This window comes from Schistocerca piceifrons, chromosome 1, assembly GCF_021461385.2.
Source record: "Schistocerca piceifrons isolate TAMUIC-IGC-003096 chromosome 1, iqSchPice1.1, whole genome shotgun sequence".
NCBI classification, from domain to species: domain Eukaryota; kingdom Metazoa; phylum Arthropoda; class Insecta; order Orthoptera; family Acrididae; genus Schistocerca; species Schistocerca piceifrons.
The window spans coordinates 191,609,561-191,634,761 of NC_060138.1; the positions used below are offsets into that span (position 1 = coordinate 191,609,561).

Below are 25,201 nucleotides of genomic sequence, written 5' to 3' on the forward strand. Positions count from 1 at the left end.
GATGAAACTGGTGGTACAAATAATAAAATTTCTGACTGCCAACTCCAGCATCTTGGGCTAGAATGGAGTTGGTGGTCGTGGTCGTGTGTGTGTGTGTGTGTGTGTGTGTGTGTGTGTGTGCGTGTGTGTGTGTGTGTGTGTGTGTGTGTGTGTGTGTGGTTGGTTGGTTGGTTGTTTTGGGGGAAGGAGACCAGACAGCGAGGTCATCGGTCTCATCAGATTAGGGAAGGACGGGGAAGGAAGTCGGCCGTGCCTTTTGAAAGGAACCATCCCGGCATTTGCCTGGGGAGATTTAGGGAAATCACGGAAAACCTAAATCAGGATGGCCGGACGCGGGATTGAACCGTCGTCCTCCCCAATGCAAGTCCAGTGTGTGTGTGTGTGTGTGTGTGTGTGTGTGTGTGTGTGGTGTTCTACCTTGTGTGTGTGAATGGTGTGTGTCTCTCTTTTGCTGATGAAGACTATGGCTGAAAGCTTTATGTAAGTATCTTTTAATTATGCCTGTCTACAATTTGACATGTCCTCTTTACAGTAACTAGCGATATGTCTCTTCCTACATTGTCAGTATACCTACCTGGAGTTTCCTATGAAACAGAAAGGTGTAGTGGTTATCCTCCTATATGTAACAATGGAACAAGCCATGTAATTGCATGACCACCAGTAAAAATAATTAAGAAAATATTTAAATGGACTTATGGATATACACTATGGTCTCTGTTATGATATTGGAACTTGCACTTACATTTACTTATTGTGTTTATGTACTTGTTCTCCGTATATCAGTGTGAACTTTACACTATTATTCTGTATTACACTGTCATGTATTTCATGTTGTTTGTGTCCTGTAATGTTTAAATGGTAATGTTCTCGTGGTGTTAATAAACTGCTTGCTGTGTGCGACATATTTGGACATTTCTTTTTAAGGCAGGGCTCACATTAGAAAGATAATTCTGTTCTCTGCGTAGGGTCATGAGATTATCTGAATATGAGTTAAGGTACATAAAAATATGAAGGTGAGGAATTGTGCAATGAAATAATTCTTGCTTGTTTTCATTGCTGTCTTACCTTCACATTTGAATTATGACAGTTTTCTGCAGTAGTATAAACAGGTTCTGACAAAAGAGCAGGCCCAGAAGAGGACTTATCACAGGCACTGGTTGTATTGCTGTATCCACCACAAATATATTTGTTGTTATGCCATCGTGTCCTGCAACAACAAAAAGGGACCATCAATATCAGTTCAACAACAAATTATTTTACCAGTATTGTAAACTAATAGCAACTATCCAAAAGCAATACTTTTTCAGATAAACAGCAGACAATAACACACTAGATTATTAAGGATGTGAGGTGCAAATTTAAGAAAAAAATATACATTTATTTTAAGGCAAAACAAATATGAGATAACATTACACATGTAGGTAGCAACAACAAATGACAACAAACAGGAGTCTTTTTCTCTCTCTGTTGTGTGTGTCCGTGTGTTTACTCAGCATGTGTGCTCAGTCAAAGTATCAAATTGTGGAAGCTGCATTACAGTTACCAAGCCCATATCAAAGTGCCTATCCATTGCTCAGTGTAAATAACTTCCCTCACATCATTATTAATGTTATACATAGAATTTATTTAGCTGTATTATATGAATAAGACTTGACTTAACGTTGGAACATATGAGAACATACTGTAGAGACCCGCATAAATTACACACCTGAGATCCAGGCATGCTGTTGTAAGGCATGCCACAGAAGTTGGCAGGTGCTAGAAATGTCAGAGGCTGCCACTCATGTATGCATGTGCAGGCTCTCCTCCATGCACTTTACCAGCAGGCCAACAGCTTATAACCATGGCAAGTGTCTTCTTGTAAAAGTTATTTCTACATGTAATAATGTGTTGTATCCGTCATTGTATGTTCTTGTGATTAGAATACAGGGTGTCCCACTCAAACCTCCCTGATTTCAAAGATCCAGGAAAAAAAAACAGTAGATATGACAAAGAAAAATGTACCACATTATAGAGCATCTCAAAGAATTTATTTATTTATCATCAATACACCTCTACATGTGAACCACTTGTAGCAAAAAGAATATCAAGTATATATTCAATTTCTTGCCAAGTTCTTTGTAACATTTCCTCTGTTACTATTGTAATCGCATTAGTGACACGATGTCACAGTGTAGGAATATCATCCACTTTAGTCGCATACACATGGTCCTTCACAAATACCTACATGAAGAAACGAAGCAGCGTAATGCTGGGTGAACGTGGTGGCCAGGCAATGGGTCCTCCACATCTGATCCAATGATTGGGAAATTTCCTATCCAGGAACTAGTGAACAGCTGTTGACCAATGTGGCGGAGCTCTATCTTGTTGAGAAATGATGTTGGGTTGCAAGTCTTGTATTTGGGGGTACACAAACTCCTCCAACATTTCCAGATACACTGACTCATTCACTGTTTGTTCAGCAAAGAAGAACGGTCCAACAATCATGTTGTGCATTAGCCCGCACCAGACTTTCAGTTTAGGGCTATCGTGAACATGTGCAATGACAATGTATGGATTTTGCGAACCCCAAATCCACACATTATGCCTATTAACCGTTCCTGATAGATGAAAGGTTGCCTCATCTGAGAATAAACATCTTTCTGGGAAGGCGTCATCCATATGAATATACTGCAGCATATCCACAGCAAATTGTTGTCGGCGTAGTTTGTCGTTCAGCGTCAGATGTTGCAGAATTTGCACTTTGTAAGCACACATACAAAGATGCTGGTGAATCACATGATGCAATATTGCTTGAGGTATATCAATTGGCCTAGCTCTTTGATGAATTGACATGGGCTTCTGAGAAATGTTTGTCTGATGTCCTCCACTGTATCTTCTGAAACTCCGTAACGTGCACTGCCAGAATGTTTCAGAACACTTCCTATTGCCAGAAACTTCCTATACAATTCCTTAATTGTTTTCACGTCAGGTAGATCACATTCATAAATACGACGATAATTTCTTTGCACAGTAATCGGTGATTTTGTTTCTGCAAACCACACTACTGCTTGCATGTGCTGCTGTGTAGTCGCCATTTTCACTTTGTACAACCATGCTGCACTCTGGTGACGATACTTGGCACTTCTGACACGGGAATATAAATTCTTTGAGGTGCTCTACAATGTGGTGCATTTTTCATTATTGTATCTATTGTGGTTTTTCTCTCCTGGGTCCTTGAAATCAGGGAGATTTGAGTGGGACACCATTTATATTGGCAATGCGTAAGGTCATTGCTGTGTTGGCTGAAGAGCCAACACCGTGTTACGAGAGGAGGCTGAAATGTATGTGTTTTAGCTCATGCAGGCTGGCGTGAGGAGGGAAGGACTATACTGACGTGAGGTTTGGAACATGACAAGGAATGAGAATTCAGAAAGCGGACGTAATTAGTTTGATACTTAACTTTAATCCATTAATGATGAATGTCGCTCTTGACGGTACATGATTCACAATATTATCTGTTCAGAATAGTAACTGAATATGGCGCCTTGCTAGGTCGTAGCAAATGACATAGCTGAAGGCTATGCTAAACTGTCGTCTTGGCAAATGAGAGCGTATTTTGTCAGTGAACCATCGCTAGCAAAGTCAGCTGTACAACTGGGGCGAGTGCTAGGGAGTCTCTCTAGACTAGACCTGCCGTGTGGCAGCGCTCGGTCTGCAATCACTGATAGAGGCGACACGCGGTCCGACGTATACTAACGGACCGCAGCCAATTTAAAGGCTACCACCTAGCAAGTGTGTTGTCTGGCGGTGACACCACAGTCATATCTTTGTGGGTTTTTTGTTGTGCTTTTTGCATCTGGTTGTGACATGGAGTCTCTGCTTCAAACACTGGTGCAGCAGAAGGATCTCATCATGGTCATGCAACAGGCTTTGCCTGCATGGCACTCTAATCCTTCATCTCTGACTTTTTCCTCTTCCATTCCCACAATTTGATGATGCAGCAGAAGATTGGGAAGCATACAAACACTGCCTACAGCAAAATTTCCATACTTTCTGTGCTATGGATGCAGAGGTATGTTGTGCAATGTTTCTGTCATGGATTTCTCCTGTTTCATATCAGGTGTTGTGGCAGTTGGCCCCATTGCAGGAACCTTCCCTGTTGTTGTTTGACAATGTATGTTCATTGTTGTCTTCCTACTATCACTACCACATGCATTTTGTGGCAGCTATGGTTGAATCCTATCAATGCAAGAAGCAGACCCATCAGTCTTATTGTGTCTAGGCTGTGACCCTCCACGGCCTTAGTCACAAGTGCCATTTTGTCACAGCCATGTCAAAAGAATTGTGTGCAGATGGCAGGTTCATGGTGTTATCATCTGCTCTGTCCCACATAAGGAAGTCCAGCAATGGGCCCTCCAATTACAAACCCCTCCCTCAAAGTGTTCTTGTCAAGTGCCCATTCGTATGAGCTCAGCAGCTGGAAGCCTGGTGTGACGTAGTGGCGATAACAGGGTGTCCCTGCTGTATCTACTGCATTCAGGAAGGGCGACACAGTGGTAGTGCAAGCTGATCAGTTTGGTGCCTTCTGAATAGTGCTTAAACAGCATTGTAGCCACCGCTCCCTGTTGCTGTTCTGTGGATCTTGTTACGCCCAACATGCTGGGGGAGTGTCCCCAGCTTTGGGCTGTCTGTCATGAGTGTTGAAAAAAACCACTGCATTATGTTGCAGAACAAGGGACCCTCTGCCATGCACCCTATGGTGGCTTGCAAAGTACATATTTAGTTGTAGTTGACGATTAGATGGAAAATTTTGAAAGCTTAAAATTTTTCATTTTTGGCAATGGTCATCTGTACTTTTCTTTTATATTTTTAGTGAATAAAGCCACAATTTTCTAGTAAATACAACTATTTCCAGGACTAGAAAATGAAACTTAATTATTTCAAATACCTGTAAACAGCTCGGGGCAATGGAATATCATTCCTTTTGGTGAACTTCTGTAACAGTTGTGTGCAGTGTTCTCCCACCAATTTCTCTGGTAAATCTTCGACAAGTATGGCACCATTACCTCCTACCCATCCAAGTAGAACTGCTCTTTGTGTAAGAACAACATCAAATCCTGTTACATCTCGGGTCCAAGAGAATTCCTAAAAAAATTACAAAAAAATTATTATTGTTATGTTCTGATTCACACACTTTATACAAGTCTACAATGTGGTTTAGTTTCATCACACCACTTTACATTTTGACCAGATACAATCATTTTGTCCCTTTGATATATACACTAAAATAAAGTTGCATTTATTGTATTGGTTGTTTCAGAAAGACTATCAGGGTTTGAAAGCTTTGTATTATTTGTTAACTTTGATTTGCATTGGAAAAAAAAAGGCACAGTTTGCTGAACTATGTGTCCTGTGACAGCAAAATTTGTCAAGTGACACCATAACTGGTATGTCCGAAGTAAATAAAGCAGCAATTGCTTCTTTAGTATTCAACTATGATTTAGATGCGACGACCAGCCTGAGTACCGATATGGAGGACAAGTTAGAGATACTCGGGCTTTCTGGCCACAACTTGCTCCTGCGAGAGGCACCACCGTATCAGCTGACATATCGCCTGGGCTCATCCACTGATGCAAGTGTGCTGGTAAATACCATGGCCTCAACTCACTAGTCAGTCTCTCACTAGTTCATTAATGCCTCACATACTCACCATTGATAATTAGAGTTTTGACCTGGCCTGTATTACATTTCTTGATATGCATTGCTCCCTGAACTATTATATAGGCTTCAGACTTCTTTCTGGTTAGATGTTCATTTCGTGAACTCCACCATCCTTGACCTCAGGAACAGCCTGTTTGTTTCTCTGGTCTCTGCATTACCATCAGTGTGAGCAATCATAAACTGTGTTCTACCTACACCAAGGAGAACAGAAAAGTAGCAATGATAACTTTCTCACCACGTTGTCATTCTCATGCAGCATGGATTCACTGTATCAAAAGTTAGGCCGCAGCAGTTACAGCAACAACAGCAACAGCACAAGAAGTAATAGGGATTCCAGCAGCAAACACTACTGCAACAGCAAGACAAACAGCGGGAATTCCAGCAGAAGCAACAGTAGCAGCACAAACAGCAGTGGTAATTACGACAGCAACAGCAGAAATTGCTGTTAAAACTGCTGCAAAACCAGTAACAGTCAGCAGCTGCTGTTTCCTTGCTTACCCCTCTGCTGTAAGCTTACTTTGGTGAGGTAAATGAGAGTTGAGAGATCTGTTTTATGTCATTTTGTTCTTCACTTCAAGGCAAGTCAGATAAATGACACATAATGTCAGTGTGTGCTCTTACTGTGTCAACTAATAAATTGAATGAAGTGGTGCAACAACTACACCTACTCTCAGAACCCATTGGTTTGAAATTTTCTGATGTTTGTGGTGTGCTGAGAGAATATTACCATCCACAACCTCACATAGCTGTCCCTAGGCTCAAATTTAACCAATGTGTTGTGCACAATAAGCAAACATACATAGCATGGGCTGCTGACTTGTGAGACTTAGCACATAAGTGTGATTTCTCCTGTAAACAGTGTGGTGTATTGTATGTGGACTCATTACTCCATGACATTATACATCTTTCTTCTGGTAGAGAAGTTATTGTGAAGACTTTAGAACTGTCTGATCCAATCCTGAGCTATGAGCTTAACATTACTAAAGCTCCCAGATAAACTGCATCTCCACAAACTATGTTCATGATACTTCTGGTGTCAACATTGTTAGTAGTAATAGTAATCACAGTTGTGCTCTATGATCACAATTTACAAAGTACTATTTCATCTGGTAGACCAGTAACATGGGATTCAGTAGTTAATGTAGAAATTACTGATCCCCTGGCCTCGCCATTGATCCTTTACCCTCACTGTTGCAAGCAGAGGCTCATCAAATGCTTCCTCCTTGCCATTTCAAAGGTGGCCCAGAAAAGTTAGTGCTGTCAAATCATGTCCAGTTGTTCACCATTGCATCAATGGTGTCACTGCCCTTTCTGTGACATCATCTGTTTTGCCTGTCACAAACCAGGGCAGCTGGCAAGTGTCTGCTTCAGCCAACATGTGACAACAACAATGGCCATCAGTGTACTGCACGCTATCTTCCCAGTGCCCTTAGATGGTTAATCAATTTCATAAAAATGTTGTTAAATTAATATAGTCAGAGGTGTACCAGAACCCTTCCTTGCAACTTAGAAAGTGCCTTAGGTCGGTCTGTTGTTTTGCAATGTTCCATACTGGCAAACCCTTAACGCTTGCCATTGATGCATCAGACTGTGTCATTGGTGCCGCGGTGTACCACAGATACGTTGATGCCATGGAACATCCCATTGTATTTGGATCTACAACATTAAATGTGGTACAGTGAAATTGTTCACAAACAGAGAAAGAGGCATTCATTATCATAAAGCATCAGGAAGTCTTACAGATATCTCTGTGGTTCTAAGTTCCACTTGATCACTGGCCACCAGCCCCTCGGTTTGCTATTCCATCCCCATTCTAAATTTCATGATAGAAAAATGCAGCGGCTGTAATGGTGGACATTTTTCATGAGTAATTATACCTACAAGATTGATCAGCAGACCACCACAAGGCATTCAAATGCTGATGCACTTTCTTGCTTGCCTTGTGGTCCAGATGCAGAATTTAATAGGCATGAAGGGTTGTGTTTTGCCTCGGACACAAGTCAGCAACACACTCTCAACAAACTCCTGACTATGGCACATGAAGCAACAGCAGGAATGGGCCATGATCCAATACTCTGCAGGGTGTTATCTGCTGTATGGCAAAGTTGCCCAGAGCATCTGCCTAAGGACATCAATCTGGAATGGTGCACGTATTTTTCATTACAGCACAGGCTTAATGTCACTGTGTGTCTTTTTGTTACCTAGGGATGATTCTGAAAGCAGGGTGGTTGTTCCTCCCATGCTCTGCATCTGCACACTGAAGCTTCTCCACACTGCAGACTGGGGTATGTGCAGAATAAAGGCAACAGCACAGTACCATCTTTAATGGGCTGGTGTTGACACTGCCATACAGCACACCATCCAGAACTGGTAAGCCTGCACCCAGAATCAACCACCTCCAGCATAGCATTTCAGCCTCTGACCATGCCCTGACCACACCTGGCAAACAGGGCAAGTTGATTTCACTGGAGCTTGCCATGGAGCAATGTGATTACTGGGTAAAAAGTTCTCAGTAAATTTGCTGTGTCAAATTTGGACAAAATCCCAAGCTTCCGATGACTACCTCCACCATCACCATCATGGGCTTCATCTGACTGCTGGGAAATTGAAGAGGTTCCCCACTTTTAAGCCCATAGGATAGCATCTAACTGGCTGGATTTCATCATGGTGACATCACAGAAATGGTACTGACATGGTGCCCAATATGTCCATGCACACTGGTAGTTCCTCCCATGCATCCGCATATTGAAGCTCTTTGCATACTCCATCCAGCACGAACTTCCAGTGCCATCACTTGCATCAGGCGGTAAGCTAAGAAAAGTCTTCCTTTGTGCTGTTTCTTTATCAACTGCTGGCTTTCATGCATTGCTAAGTACACTACTGGCCATTAAAATTGCTACACCATGAAGATGACGTGCTACAGACGTGAAGTATGCAAATGATTAGCTTTTCAGAGGATTCACACAAGGTTGGCACCAGTGGCGACACCTACAATGTGCTGACACGAGGAAAGTTTCCAACCGATTACTCATACACAAACAGCAGTTGACCAGCATTGCCTGGTGAAAAGTTGTTGTGATGCCTCGTGTAAGGAGGATAAATGCGTACCATCGCGTTTCTGACTTTTATAAAGATTGGATTGTAGCCTATCGCGATTGGGGTTTATCGTATCATGACATTGCTGCTCGCGTTAGTCGAGATCCAATGACTGTTGGCAGAATATGGAATTGGTGGGTTCAGGAGGATAATATGGAATGCCGTGCTGGATCCCAACGGCCTCATATCACTAGCAGTTGAGATGACACGCATCTTATCCACATGGTTGTAATGGATCGTGCAGCCATGTCTTGATTCCTGAGTCAACAGATGGGGACGTTTGCAGGACAACAACCATCTGCGCGAACAGTTCGACGATGTTTGCAACAGCATGGACTATCAGCGAAGAGACCACGGCTACGAACCCTTGACACTGCATCACAAACAGGAGCACCTGCGATGGTGTACTCGACGACGAACCTGGGTGCACGAATGGCAAAACGTCATTTTTTCGGATGAATCCAGGTTCTGTTTACAGCATCATGATGGTCACATCTGTGTTTGGCAACATCGCAGTGAACGCACATTGGAAGCGTGTATTCATCATCGCCATACTGGCGTATCACCCGGCGTGATGGTAAGGGGTGCCACTGGTTACACGTCTCGGTCACCTCTTGTTCGCATTGACGGCACTTTGAACAGTGGATGTTACATTTCAGATGTGTTATGACCCATGGCTCTACCCTTCATTCGATCCCTGCGAAACCCTACATTTCAGCAGGATAATGCACGACCGCATGTTGCAGGTCCTGTACGGGCCATTCTGGATACAGAAAATGTTTGACTGCAGCCCTGGCCAGCACATTCTCCAGATCTCTCACCAATTGAAAACGTCTGGTCAATGGTGGCCGAGCAACTGGCTCGTCACAATACGCCTGCCACTACTCTTGATGAACTGTGGTATCGTGTTGAAGCTGCATGGGCAGCTGTAACTGTACACGCCATCCAAGCTCTGTTTGACTCAGTGCCCAGGCGTATCAAGGCTGTTATTACGGCCAGAGGCAGTTGTTCTGGGTACTGATTTCTTGGGATCTATGCACCCAAATTGCGAGAAAATGTAATCACATGTCAGTTCCAGTATAATATATTTGTCAAATGAATACCCATTTATCATCTGCATTTCTTCTTGGTGTAGCAATTTCAATGGCCAGTAGTGTATATAACCACTGTCTATACTGAAGTTTTTATCACAGAGTTTAATTTCAATTGCTTCTCTATCCACAAAGACCCAATAATTCAAATTGTGGGGCATAATTCTCATATGTTCATACGTCATTTGTGTGTATTTAACAGGCTAAGCTCAGCCACCACTGAGTTTTCAAAATTCCTGTACTTCAGGTGACACTGATGTTCAACATAGCAATCAGCAACAGTCCATATAGACTGAAGATGTAACTACAGCCATATTTGCAAGGAATATTATAAATTTCCAGCACTCTCAGGTTGAGAGTATCTTTTACATGTCACAACATTTCCTTAATTTTCCTTGGCGGCCAAAACACAAGTTTGATTCCTTGCCTGTTTACGATTCTACCTATCTTTCAGTTATTGCACTGCAGAATGGGAGGGTGTTGGTCCTCCTGGCTTTGATAAATGGCATCTCATCTTGGTTTTCTCAACAGCACTGACTTAATATCATGGACTAAATACCCAAGCCTCCTGAACTCCATCATCAGATGATTCATCTCAGAGCTCCTTGCTTCTTGTATGTGTTCCTTGAGTGAAACAATCCTGGTACTACGAATTAAAATGTTCAGCATAAACTCTCTTCTGAGCTGGATGGTGAAAGCTTCACTGCTTGAGATGCAGGTCTGTATGCATTGGCTATCAATTCGCAGAGTGACAGAGTCATCCATCTGCTTTTCATTTCAACAACACATCTAAGAAAGGCAACTTTCCACCCATCTCCATCTCTGCCATCAATCTTATGTTTGGATGCATACTGTTCACATGGTCAATGAACTACTGCAGAACCTCACCATCATGCACCCAAATTAAACATATTTGAAGAAGCAGGATGGATGGAGGGGAGCTCATTTTCTGAAACCCACCATGAAAAAATTAGCTATAGCCAGTGACAGCGACAAACCATGGTTGTGTCATCAGTCATTCAATTATAATTTCACTGTACAAAAAACACATGATCATAAGGGTATGTCTGATCAATGTTAAGAGTTCAGGAGAGAAATGAGTGACCAATAGTCTTACTGTTTCTTCTCCTGGTTCTTTCATAAACAGGAAGACTACATTGAGGCTCACCAAGATTTCATTTGAGAATTTTCAATTGCAGTCTGCAGTGGCTGAATATAAGTGCCAATAATTTAGATAAAATAGGTGGTAATTTAGATAAATACTTCATCACCTTATATGTAGCATTTGTGATCAGTCTAAGTGGTATGCATCTTGGTGCATTTCAGGCAGATTATACACACATCAAAAAAAGTTTTGCATCACCCCGGTTCCCAGAAGTCCTGAAGATAGATGTTGACTGTGGATATTATATCACAGACACAGTCCCTTTGATTGTTCAGAGATGTCACTAAACTCGCCCAAAGAAATAAAAAAGCATGCATGAGCAGTGTATATTAGATGGAACGAGGTGCACAGCTCATTTTGTCTGTATTTCAACCATGCTTAGACAGTCAATACCATGGTTCAATCGCATCTGCATTGTTACTTTGTGCCAGGAAGGGCTTTCAACAAGGGAAGTGTCCAGGCATCTTGGAGTGAACCAAAGCGATGTTGTTCGGACATGGAGGAGATACAGAGAGATAGGAACTGTCAATGACATGCCTCCACAGCAAGGTCCATCTTTGTAACCATGAAACCCTGCAGTGCAGTACAGATGGGCCCAACAACTTGCCGAATGGACCACTCAGGATTGGCATCACGTTCTCTTCACTGATGAGTGTCACATATGCCTTCAACCAATCATCGGAGGCGTGTTTGGAGGCAACCTAGTGAGGCTGAACGCCTTATCCACACTGTCCAGGGAGTGCAGCAAGGTGGAGGTCTCCTGCTTGTTTGGGGTGGCATTATGTGGGTCTAATGTATGTCGCTGGTGGTCATGGAAGGCACCATAACAGCTGTACTATACGTGAATGCCATCCTCTGCCCAATAGTGCAACCATATCGGCAGCATATTGGTGAGGCATTTGTCTTCATGGATGACAATTCACACCCCCATCATGCGCATCTTGTGAATGACTTTCTTCAGCATAATGACACCGCTCAACTAGAGTGGCCAGCATGTTCTTCAGACATGAACCCTGTTGAGCAAACTTGGGATAGATTGAAAAGGGCTGTTTATGGATGACGTGACCCACCAACCAGTTTGAGGGATCTACACCAAATTGTCTTTGAGGAGTGGGACAATCTGGACCAAGAGTGCCTTGGTGAACTTGAGGATAGTATGACATGACAAATACAGGCATCCATCAATGCAAGAGGAGGTACTACTGGGAATTAGAGGTAATGGTTTGTATAGCAATCTGGACCACCACCTCTGAAGGTCTCACTGTATGGTGGTACAACATGCAATGTGTGGTTTTCATGAGCAATAAAAAGGTCATAAATTATGTTTATGTTGATCTCTATTCCAATTTTCTGTACAGGTTCTGGAACTCTCAGAACCGAGCTGATGCAAAACTTGTTTTGATTGTGTATTACACGGGTGGCCTAGGTGCTCTTGGCTTCAGATTCTTGAAGTTTGAAAAGCCAGAGTTCTTTAATGGCTTCCCTGTCCTGCTCAGAGCCTACCTGAGATCTCATTTAAGAATCCAGGAAATGCAATCCTCCAATAATATACACACTTTGTTATGATAATCTGTTGCATTGAAGTGAAGATAATTATAGGACACCCTTGTCAGCTGGTAAGACAACTAATTCATCTTTCACCAACAGTTAAAGTTCTTATCCCTCCTCCCTGCTAATACCAGATTTTGATGGCTTGGCTGCTGCTAAAATCTGGCTAGTAGACAGCCTAATCCCATCTGCTGTTTTCTGAGGAAGATGCCAGACTGCTTGCTCCACTCCACTGATAATCTCTGAATCCGTGAAGGTAGAGCAAAATTCAGACTTTTACTCAGCATCAAAGAGGTGACTTGATCAAGTTCCTTGTGGGCAAGTTGATGACACTGCTGGACCCAGAGGTGCCTTGTTTATGGTTAATGCTTTATTTTAATTTGATGCAATGAGTTTACCAAGAACTTTTTATCCAAAGACTTCTTAGTTGTTGATGCCACTACCACAGCAGTTAATATCCATGCCCTGTCCATAGTATATACAATAAAGGCGTACCTCCCACTCCAGTTTCTGAAAATGGCTCTCAGTTCATGACATTAAAATCTCAGGATTTTTGTATGCACAACAGCACTGAGCACTTGACCACTGTCCCTCTCTGTCCTATGTCCAGTTCAGAAGCCAAGTGGATGGTCAGGAACTTAAAAATGCAGGTGCACAAGGTAATGACATCAATTGACTTTGGGGAAGCACTCACTAGCATCTCTGCAACCTACCAGTCTACAGCTACATGCAGACATAGTCTGGCCAAAATTTGGTACAGACACAGACCCGGTACCCTCTTCAAACTGCTGTGCTGATTCAGTGGACCCATCACCCGTCTCCACAGTTGTATTACTGTGTGGGCTCTCATGTTTGGGCTTGCACTTTCGTCCAGGACCCAGGTACACCATAGGTGTCATTGTCACCTCTACAGGTGGCAAATGTTTGACATTGTGGGCAGCCAGGAGCATCAAGTCACACATCACAATGAGCTGCAACCCCAATGAGATGTACTACTTCCCCTTTCCTGTAGCCACTGATCTATGCAGTGACACCTGGGACAAGCCTTCCTGCTATTGTTAACAACTTCTGTCCTCTTGTTACATGCCAATGAAGAGTGAAACACATCCAATGCCTAAGCCACAATCAGCTCCCATTAATATCTGCAATCTGCTCACCACACAATCAACGGAGTGTGAGAATTTTCAGACTGCAGTGTCCATGGAGGCCAAACCATTGTCCCAATCTCCACCACAGCCAGCACCCTTTCCCCCAATGGCAGGATCAAGCTGGGCTCCAGAACCCATTGATCACCTGGGACCCCCACAGACATGGCTGGCAGTTGACCATGCCAGGGAACTAGTGCACAAGCATTTGACAGATGTTCCGTCACCTCTCTCTTCCCTTCCCTTCCCTTCCCTGCCCTTCCCTGTTGAAATCAGCAGAGACCAGGTTATTTGTGGGTCTGCATGCAAATTAAAGGGGTGCGGCATTTAGTATCTGACAGTGATTCAGATTCCTTGCCTAGCCTGAGTATCAATACGGAACATTGGTCAGAGATGCTTGGGCTTCATTCTCTGGTCACAGCTTGCTCCTGCGAGTGGCACTACCAGTCACAGAAATATCATATGGGCCCATCCACTGACATGAGTGGGCTGGCAAATACTGCAGCCCTGACTTGGCAGTTGGTCTCTTACTAGTTCATTGAGGCCTTAAGTACATGCCACAGATCATTGGGGTTTTTACCTCGCTTGTATTATGTTTTTGATTCAGATTACTCCCTGGACTGTTGTACATGCTTGAGACAACTTTGCTACACTCTGGACCTGTTTTTGGTTAGCTGTTCACGTGTGAACTTCGTTGTCATCGACTTCAGGAACTGCCTGTTTGTTCCACTGGTCTCTGTGTTACTGCAGTGCAAGTGATCATAAACTATGTTTACCTATGTAGAGCAGGATAGAAAATCTTCAGTCTTATTTCTCAATTCAAGTAGGCCAGCTAACACAGGAGGAAAATAAATACAGATCTTTATAAACCCAAGATAATCAACTGCATAGCGTTTGAGAAGGTAGATATGTAGGGTATGGTCCACTGACTCTAATCCAGCAGAGATCATTTCATTTAATTAATCCTATACAAAGTTATGCTAGTGAGGTGATGCACTATCTTGCTGCCAAACAAAGTTAACTAGTTTATTTCAGAGTTGAGAATGGAGCCATAGTTAAGTATACCAGGGTAAGCCATGCCAGTCACATTTCAGCAAATAAGAACAGCCCATAATCTTACATGCAGAGTATGGTCCAAAAAACATCAATTTTGAAGAATCTTATTCACACTGAAATACCTTGTGGGAACTTCATGTCACTCTGATTTATACACATGGAGCATTTCCCTTCCATCAACATTAAACATTCATTTAGCACTGAAGATGAACATTATACAGTCTGCACAGCTTGGGATTTCCAATTTCTTGCTTGGTATCTGCCAGTAACATTTTAAGGACTTTTTCGCTGAATATAACACTTCATTCTGGACAATAGACAAGGATACAAAATTTGCATGAAAACTATTTTTACCTCTTTATTGTGGTTGTGAATTTCAAAGTTCATCCTGTATTCACTCTTATTATACCATTGAGGAAAAAATGTACTGGTACATGAGTGAGAGAATCCTGAGATCCTTAAAGAGCCTTTTGCAAGATGAATTAAATAAACACAACATGTGGCATTACACCAAAGAGTAATATTGTGCACATTAATGGATTATCTCTGTAACCTGTTGTATTTTTGTATTTACACCTCAAGCTTCAAGTATTAAAAGCTGGACAACTTTCAATATTTTTCTGTAATTTAATAAAGGAGTTTTATTTTGTAACACCTTGTTGTTTACAAGTAAACACTTCATCTACCTGTTCTTTTGATGGCTTCATTTCATTTGTTTTAGACCAAATCAGCTGGAATCCTCTTGTATCAGCTGACCACCAAGGTTCATCATACATCAGAAAAATTTTGTTAATTGCAGCAAAGCCCATTTCTTCTATGGCCTGTAAGTAAAGTAATTTTTATGCATTATTAAAGTAAGATTTTGAATCTGAAAAAGTGATTTTATTTTTTACACAAATGTGGTATAATTTTTTATTGCCAGGAAAGTAATGCAGGAAATATTTCCCCTGTGCATATAGTAAGAGTAAGCTGAATTCACACATATCACAGACGTTGGGACATGTAGGGCTTGGATAACTGTACAAGAGTTAGTCATAAAGATTTAATTATCACCTCAAAAAATAAGATTACATAATTGATTCTGACTTTCCATTACAGAGGGTAGTAACAATGCAGCCATGTGATGATTCATAATTACAAGGGTTATTCAACAAAAATTGATTTTTTTTACAGACTCTTTTACAAGAATGGATACAACACATTAGTTTTTCAGTATAATCCCCTTAAGTTCTATGCACTTATGCCAGCATTGGACAAGCTTGTCAGTTCCAAATGCAGAGAATTCTTGGGAGCTTGATGTAACCAGTTATGCATGGCTGACTGGACTTCCTCATCATCAGTTAACCTTGATCCACTAAGACCTTCTTTCCAGGAGTTAAAAATCTGATAATGTGAAGGTACCAGATCTGAGGAATATGAGGGATGCAGCAAGAAGATGAATGTCAGGTCTTGATGGTCTCTCATGTGACTCTAGCAGTGTGTGGTCTTGCATTGTCATGCAATAACAGGAGACTACTGGACACAAGTCCACTATGCTTCCTCACAATTCCTGGTCTTAAATTTTTACACATAAGTTTTACATATGTCACACTGTTCACTTTTTGACCTCATGGCATGTAACGTTCAAGACTTGCTCCCTTATGGTCCTAAAACAGAGTCAACATGACCTTACCAGCAATTATTTCAGTTCACACCTTTTTGAGTTTTGGAAATGAAGAATGTCGTCACTCCACTGAAGTCCGCTTTCATTTAAGCTTGTAAAAATGCACCCCACTTTCATCTCCCATTATAATACAGTGAATAAATGCCTTTTCTTTAGCCTTGTAGTGTTTCAAAAGCTCCCTGTGCACATCTATGTGCCTTTCTTTCATTCCTGATGTCAAATGTTTTGAAACCTGCTTCACACAAACTTTCAAGATAGTCAGTATGTCATGAACGATGTGGTGGGCTGATCACTAATGTTCATTGCTGCTGAAATATCATTCACTGTAATACACCTGTTTTCCAATAACTCATAAACTCTCGCTATGTGTTTCTTTCATTGCTGCTGAAATATCATTCACTGTAATACACCTGTTTTCCAATAACTCATCAACTTTTGCTATGTGTTTCTTCATGACTGTACAGACAGATCATCCTAGGCTTCACGAATCTTCAACACTCCGTTTGAAATTATCTGCCCACATTTATGTTCAACTCAGACAACTTTCACCATATTGGAGTGCCTTGTGACAGCAAATTTCACTTGATTTCAATCCTTGAGCTAACAGAAATCTAATGACACTCTGCTGCTCCACAATGGTGCAAACTTTCGAGGGTGCTGCCATCTTGCACACCACGAAAAAATAGCTAAGAAGCACACACTTTGTTGAAGTTTGGTATTTTTTATACAACTCTTCTGGTTATTTATTGAATGAACCTTCTATAAACAAATTAGTCTCCAGTTGCAAGGATGGTTTCTAATTTCTTTATTGCATAATTGATTTCAGAATTACCAGCCCCATCTTCATTTGCAACTTATAATACACATCTAATCAATATTACCTAATTGCTTTTTGCAAGTATTGTTGATCAGTGATGACAGCCAGCTATGATCCTGAAAAAATAATACCTGACATAAATTACATGTAAATTACAAGGTGTATCTGAAGATGAGTCTCCTGAAAACTGACCAAGCAATAAAAAAATTAAAATCCATCCATGCATCCTGAGGCTGACTTATTTATAACTACATTACATAATTAATATTTTATTTCTTTGATGACAGCAATCATGGTACACACTGAAATCTTCATGATTCAGTACAGCAGCACAGATGCCAGAACAAAATGATGCAGCTCATCTCCATTTTATCAATAGATTGCACCATTCTGTTTCGGATTCTCCACCAACATGCTGTGATGCAAGCATTTCTCTGTGTCTCAGAATTGCAGGCAAACAAAAATTTAAATACTTCATCTTTTGAGGTGACAACTAAAGCTTTATACTACCCCTCACACATATATTACAGGTCCTTGAACTGGAAACAGCCCCAGTTGCAATGTATTCTTTCACTTAACAACTCGTTCTGCCTTCATGGGACACATCAGATTATCTTAAAATTTTCCTTTTACAACATTTTAAAAATCATAAGATTGAAGGTCTCTGTGGTCTGCAGCTTGATCTGATTCAGTGCATGCTTCGTTCTAGCACAGAGCCATTTTATGGTTTTTAAAATGTTGTAAAAGGGTTAGGGCCTTGCAGATTTATCTGATTCAATGCGTGCTTCAGTCTAGCACAGAGTCAATTTATTGTGTTTAAAATGATGTAAAAGGAAAAGTTTAACATAATCTGAAGATACTCCATGAAGGCAAAATGCACTGTTAATAAATGAACAAATTGTAACCAAGACTGTTTTTAATTCAAATGTTTTACATATGATTGCTTTACCAGATGGCCCAATGGAGCTCTGACTGGAAGCTTAGAGATTGCATTTAACACCCTATTGTTTGTTAATGATTTATTCTTTAACAGAAGCTATAATATCACACAGTTTGGCTCATAATATTTTACTGTTATTTTTGTAACTTGCAGACATACAATAAAGTTGGGCAGCAGTTCCTGTGTTGTCAGCACCTCATCAGAGCACAGCTGTTTGTTTGTGAGTTGTAATGAGCTTTTGATAACAATAAGTGACTTATTTTTTTATTTACTGTGTGCATTTTAATCTGAATTCTTAAATTTCTTCCATATTTTTACATCTAGTAGTCACAGTTCTGCATTTTTATAACTGTATAGTGTATATTTTGTATGGCAACAGGTGTTTATTATGGTATGAGCAGCCATTTTCAGTTTCAGACCTCGTTAGTTGGGAAATAGCTCCCCTGTCATCAACAGCACATCAAAGCATGGCTTTTTGTTTCTGAGTTGTAATGAGCTTTTAATAACAAGAAGCAACTTATTTTTTATTTACTATGTGCATCTTAGTCTGAATTCTTACATATCTTGCGTATTTGTATCTAGCAGCCAAAATTCCGTGGTTTTATAAATGTGTAGTGTATACTTCCACTGTCTTTAGTATGGAGAGGGAATGCGATTACTGTCATCAGAGGTGAGCTGAGTTGGTGACCCTTTGCTCACAGCTCCGAGTAGTGCTAGCTTCAGTCACACAGCTTGACACTGTTGCTAATGGGCATCGATGTTGGGGGCAGGATGTAGGAATGCAGTGTACATCCAAACCATTCCTCGTACCCCCAATTGGTCCCCTACTGTGACCTGTGACATTGAGAATAAACCCTCACAAGTGGTCAAGTGGGAGGTCGTTTCAAGGTGTGACAGTCAGTGAAAGACTTTCTGGGGGCTGACTGAATGGCTTCTGCAATTCATCTGATGCTCAGGTTCCAGGTGTTACCTGGAGATGATAAAGTCCCTAAGGCAGATGCAATCATTTACCCTGCTCCAGAGAAAGCCTATCAGCCCACAAGATCCAGGCATTCATAGAAAGTGGAATAACTGATAATTGGGAGCTCCAATGTCAGGCATATAATGAAGATACTTAGGGATATGGTTACCAGGAAAAGAAGAAATCCAGCGTGCACTCTGTGTGCATACTGAGAGCAGTCATCCCAGATGTGAAACGAGAATTTCTGTAAGCCATGAAGAGCACGTGAACAGCCAACTGCATTTGATGGCATGTGTCAGTACTAACAATGTGTGTCGTGTTGGATGAGAAGAGATTCTCTCTGGTTTCAGGCAGCTACCTGAAGTGGTAAAGACTGCCAGTTTTGCTTGCAAGATGAAGGCAGAGCTCATCATATATAGCATTGTTGATACAACTGATTGCAGACCTTTGGAGAGTGGATGGTCTGAATCAGAGGTTTGGATGATTCTGTGACCATGTAGGTTGCATATTTCTCAACTTATGTCATAGGATGGTTGGGTTTCAGGTTCTGCTTAATAGGTTGGGGTACAATATACGCAGGAGACAGCCACATAGCTACATGGATAGTGAGCGTCATGTGGAATGGACTGGACAGTATTTTTTATGTTAGAGGGTCTTGGGAAAGTACAGAAAGAGCTTCAGTCTCAAAGGGTCTAGAACTAATACAGGTTCATGGTAGACATAGCAGCAATGAGTACTGTAGTTGTAAATCGTCATAGCTGTGTTGGGAAAGAACCAGAGCTCCAAGTGCTAATAGAAAGCACTGAAGTTCAAATTGTTATAGGTACCGAAAGCTCGCTAAAGCTGGAGATAAGTTCATCTGAAATTTTTTCAAAGGACATAATGATGTACAGAAAGGATAGGTTAAATACAGGTAGTGGTGGCATGATTGCTACTGTTAGATGTAGTTTATCTAGAAGCAAAATTGAAGTAGATAGTCCCTGTCAGTTAGCATGGTTAGAGGTTACGCTTAACAACTGGAATAAATTGATACTTGGTTCATTTTTACCAATCACTCAACTCAGATGATTCAGTTGCTGAACAGTCCACAGAAAAATTGAGTATTGTCTCAAAAAGGTGCTCCACTCTTACAATTATAGTTGGAGGTGATTTCAATTGACCCTCAATATGCATGTTCAGTGGTGGTTGGTACAAAAAATTGTCAGAAAATGTATTGAATGCTCTCTCTAAAAATTATTTTGAGCAATTAATTCAGAAGACCACTCAAAGTGTACATGGTTGTGAAAATATACTTGACCTCTAAGCAACAAATAATCCTGAGCAAACAGGGCACATCCTGATGGATACTACACAAGCAGATAAAAATTCACCTGAAGCCTTCCTATGAGACTGTCTACCATGTAAGTGTACACCAGAAGTGGCCTAAATTCAAGGAAACAGTAGCTATGATAGTTGAGAGATTTATATTGAATAAATTAATAAAAGATTGTACTGATGCCACATGGTACACAAAATAGGTCAGAGCACTGTTGGACAAGCAACAAAATTTAAAAGAACACAAAATCTCCAAGATTAGTGATGTTTTACTGAAACTCAAAATTTCGTGCCAACTTCAATGTGAAATGCTTTTAATAGCTTCCACAAGCTGACAATCTGACAGTAAATCCAAAGAGATTCCGCTCATATGTAAACTTGTTAAACTTAGTTTTCAAAAATTCTTTCACCAAAGAAGATGACATAAATATCCCAGAATTTAGATCAAGAGCAGCTGCAAAATGAGTAGCAAAGCAGCTTAAATCACTTAATAAAGGCGAGTTCCAGATAGTATACCAAACTGGCTCCTTCCATAGTATACTGATACAACAGCCCCACACTTAGCGATTATACACAATCACTTGCTCGATGAAATATCTGTACCAAAACACAGGAAAGTTGCACAGATAACACTAAAACCCAAGAGAGGATGCAAGAGTAATCTGATGAATTACAGACCCATATCATTGACATTGATTTGCAGTAGGATTATGGAACATATACTGTGTTCAGCATGTAATCATAATTATCACGGGTTCAAAAAATATCATTCCTGTGAAACACAACTAGCTTTTTATTCACACAAAGTAATTAATGTCATCAACAGGATATTCAGCCTGATTCCATATTTCTAGATATCCAAAAGACTTTTCACTTTGTTCCTCACAGGAGACTTCTAATCAAATTGCATAGCTATGGAGTTTCATGTCAGCTGTGTGACTGGATTCATGATTTCCTGTCAGAAAGGTCACAGTACATAGTAACTGAAGGAAAGTCATTGAGTAAAACGAAAGTGGCATACGGCATTTCCTAAGGAAAAGTGCAAGGTCACCGATACGAGTATGAAAAGAAATCTGTTAAATTTTGATTACATGATAAATCACACAAATTTAAAGCCTGTCAGTTCACCAAAATACCTAGGAATTAAAATTATGAACAACATAAACTTCAACACTCATGCAGATAATGTTGTGGGGAACCAAACCAAAGACTGTGATTTATTGGCAGAATGCTTAGAAGATGCAGCACATCTACTAAAGTGACAGCTTACATTATGTTTGTCTGTCCTCTGCTAGAGTATTGCTATGCAGTGTGGGGTCCTTACCAAGTGTGACTGAAAATGTCCAAATATTTAATTTTGTTTTATCATGAAATAAGGAAGAAAGTGTTACAAACATGATAAGCAAGTATGGGTGGCAATCATTAAAACAAAGATGTTTTTCATTGTGGGATGATCTTTACATGAAATTTCAATCACCATCTTTCTCCTCTGAATGTGGACATATTTTATTTTCCCCAACCTTCAAAGGAAGAAATGTTTGTCATGATAAAATACAAAAAATTAGAGCTCATAAAAAGGATTAAGTGTTTACTTTTCCCACGTGCTAATAGAGAGTGGAATGGTAGAGCAATAGTCTGAAGGTGGTTCAAAGAACTCTCTGCCATATACCTATGCATGAATTGCAGAGTAATCATATAGATGTACATGCAGATGTAGAAAGTTAGTTAGTTAGTTGCACGTTCCACAGATCATTTAAATGATTCTGTTATCAAAATGATCTGGAATGAGTGAGGTTATAGGATATGTATATCAGTACATGTTAGTGTTAATATCAATGAACACATTATTTGTTTGTTCTACTCATGGAATTACAATTAAAACTACATTTTTTGATGCATTACAGTATCTGAAGAAAATTACCTGTATTTTTCTTGATGGTAATGATGGCTCAAACAATGTTTTGTAGTTCCTCTTTAAATAACCCAATGAACTAGTTATTATTACATGTTCAGCCCAATAAACACACCCATTTTCACAAGTGATTTTCACATAATCTTCACAATTGTTTGCATCTGTCTCCTCCAATTTATGTGGATTATTTAAATGTCTTTTAATTTCTTCCTTTTTCATTTCATTTGCATCTGGCAATTCTGAGTCATTGTTCACCAGTAACAGTCTCTGGGAACCTTCACTCCCCATGTTACTGACATGTCCTTTTGAACATATCAGTGAAGTCTTTATTGTTTCTCCTTTCCATTTTACTTTTACAACTGGTCTTTTCAACTTCAAGATTCCATCTGGTAGTTTTTGTGTTAAACACTGGATTAATGAGCTATAGCCTTGTTTAAAGTTTAAGTAGTCTTCTCCACCGCAGAAGATGAATTTTCCCCAAAATTTTGCTGATAATGTATCCAAAGTCAAGCAGCTATTGTCAATCACCTGAAACCTGTAAACAAAATCGAAGCAAGATACAATTTCAACAGTCTGCTTGGAAGACTGAAGGTCAGCAATATTATTAAGCTGTGAATAAATGCAATAACAATTGATATTTGATATTTTTGTTTGGATGATCATCTTCTGCAGCAGCTGTTTTATACAATTTTTTTCTGAATGAAAAGAATAGGAAGATGGTAAAGGGAATACTATTACAGGAACGGATAGAATCAGGGCTGGGGTTGGGTTGATTTGGCAGAAGAGACCAAACAGCAAGGTCATCGGTCTCATCGGATTAGGGAAGGATGGGGAAGGAAGTCCGCCATTCCCTTTCAAAGGAATTGCCTGAAGCAATTTAGGGAAATCACAGAAAAACCTAAATCAGGATATCTGGACATGGGATTGAACTGTCGTTCTCCCGAATGCGAGTCCAGTGTGCTAACCACTGCACCACCTCGCTCGGTAATCAGCAAGGTTTAAGAGATACAGAGGATGACATTCAATAGAATGCTAAGGAAGATACATAAGAGGTGGTGGGAAGAAATGAAGAAGCTTTGTGCCAATGGCTAGAAAATGTCCCTGATGATATGATGATGAATGAGGATTTGTTTTTTTGTTGTTTTTTCTGTCTTAAGCCTAATGCAGTTTCACAGTGTGTTACAACAGATGTGTTTCACTTTCTTTCACAAAACATCATCAGTTCTGATTAGCATTTATTTATCTTTTACAAAGTCTGATACTGCAGCTTTTTCTCTCTTTGTTAGTAGAGGTTATAGCTGAAAAAATCTTGATTTCATTATTATTATCAACTCTTTTTAAGATCCTTGCCTTTTCTGTTTAGGTGTTATATAGCTGGCATACAGCAGATGTCCCAGAGGTTGTCCTTTCATAACTGTTTAACCTCAACTGACATATGAGTACACTCTATTGGTGCACAGGACACCTTGTGGTGGGAGTTTCTTTTTCAGAGATTTGTTTCATCCTAATGATCTGGCAGTTAACCAGAACCCTCATTCAGCAAGATACACAAATGTTGTATCGTAATGCCTAATGATTAAATGATTAGGGACCAGAAAAATTTGGACTGGTTGTGATGGAGGTAGTGTTATGTGGCCCCAATCACAGGTAACACACTGTCCCTACACCCTCCAACCAACAGTTTTCCCTTCCTCAGTCCTGTCAAGATCTCCCATTTCACATCCCCACATTGCCTTCAGCATGTGCTGCTTCCCACCAGCTCCTACAATCTTGCCAACCCACATACCAGCCATGCTCCCACCTCCCGCATTCCCAGCTAGCAAACTGGTCACCTCCCTACAAGCCACTAGCCTCCCACCCGCCCAATCCATGTCCCACCTCCTGCCGTGTGTGTGTGTGTGTGTGTGTGTGTGTGTGTGTGTGTGTGTGTGTGTGTGTTACTTTAGCATGTCCAAGGAAAGTTAGCAAGTTTTCCTTTTCTGCATGTGCCTAATAAGAACTCAATGCTCTGCTTTTCCGTGAGTGGTCTCCTCTAATCCAAAAGTATTTACGTTCTATGAGAGCTTCCCTACAATTTTTAAATTTTACTTCCACATCAGATGTATTTTCACTCCACTACAGTTGATTGAAGAGGGCACACAGATACACTCAAAAGAATACAGTGTTTACACTAGCTTTCGAGATATCGCTCTTTCACCAGCAGCCACGTGTGTGGTCATTTGGGTACCTGTGGGGTTGCATGTGAATGTGTGTACTTCTGCGAGAGAAAACGAAGAGCTTGAAAGCTAGTGGAACTACTGTATCCTGATGAGTGTTTCTATGTGGCACACATCAGTCAGCTAGAAGTGAGTTTGTCTTTCCCTTACTTTAAGTATTATTCCTATAGAGAAATCTATTTCATATTCTTGACATCAATTTAGAGGCAGCATGGAAAAATCTTTATATCTAATACTGCAGTTACGTACCTCAGTGTTAATTAAACTTTATTTTCACTAGTGTCACAGACTGTTATCAAGTAAAATCTCACAAAATGACAAGGTTCAGAAATACAGTTGAAATAAACAATGTAGACATATCAATATTGGTATTTGATTTTTCTCCCAAAAAAAGCCTGGTAAATCTGATGAACGGAATACAAGGAAAAACTGTGAAATACAAGGAAAAACTGTGAACGAGATAGAATAGATTTAGTCCACGTATTAATATCCAGGCACAAAACTGCGTAGTTTTAACATGCCATAAAAGTACGGGCTTTCTTCCTACAAACCCATTACTAAATAAATGAAAACA

General features: G+C 40.5%; 1 protein-coding gene across 3 annotated transcripts in view; it reads right to left on the minus strand.

Moving 5' to 3' along the window:
- LOC124788562 (spermine oxidase-like) overlaps nucleotides 1-25,201 on the minus strand; it is a 149,873-nt gene that overhangs the window by 6,387 nt on the left and 118,285 nt on the right. For all 3 annotated transcript variants that reach the window (XM_047255850.1, XM_047255836.1, XM_047255843.1), the window contains exons 13-16: nucleotides 22,421-22,946; nucleotides 15,491-15,625; nucleotides 4,931-5,127; nucleotides 1,066-1,207 (exon numbers count right to left, since the gene is read on the minus strand). In XM_047255850.1, the coding sequence (XP_047111806.1) occupies nucleotides 1,066-1,207; nucleotides 4,931-5,127; nucleotides 15,491-15,625; nucleotides 22,421-22,946 (1,000 nt within the window). The remainder of the gene's footprint in view (nucleotides 1-1,065; nucleotides 1,208-4,930; nucleotides 5,128-15,490; nucleotides 15,626-22,420; nucleotides 22,947-25,201) is intronic.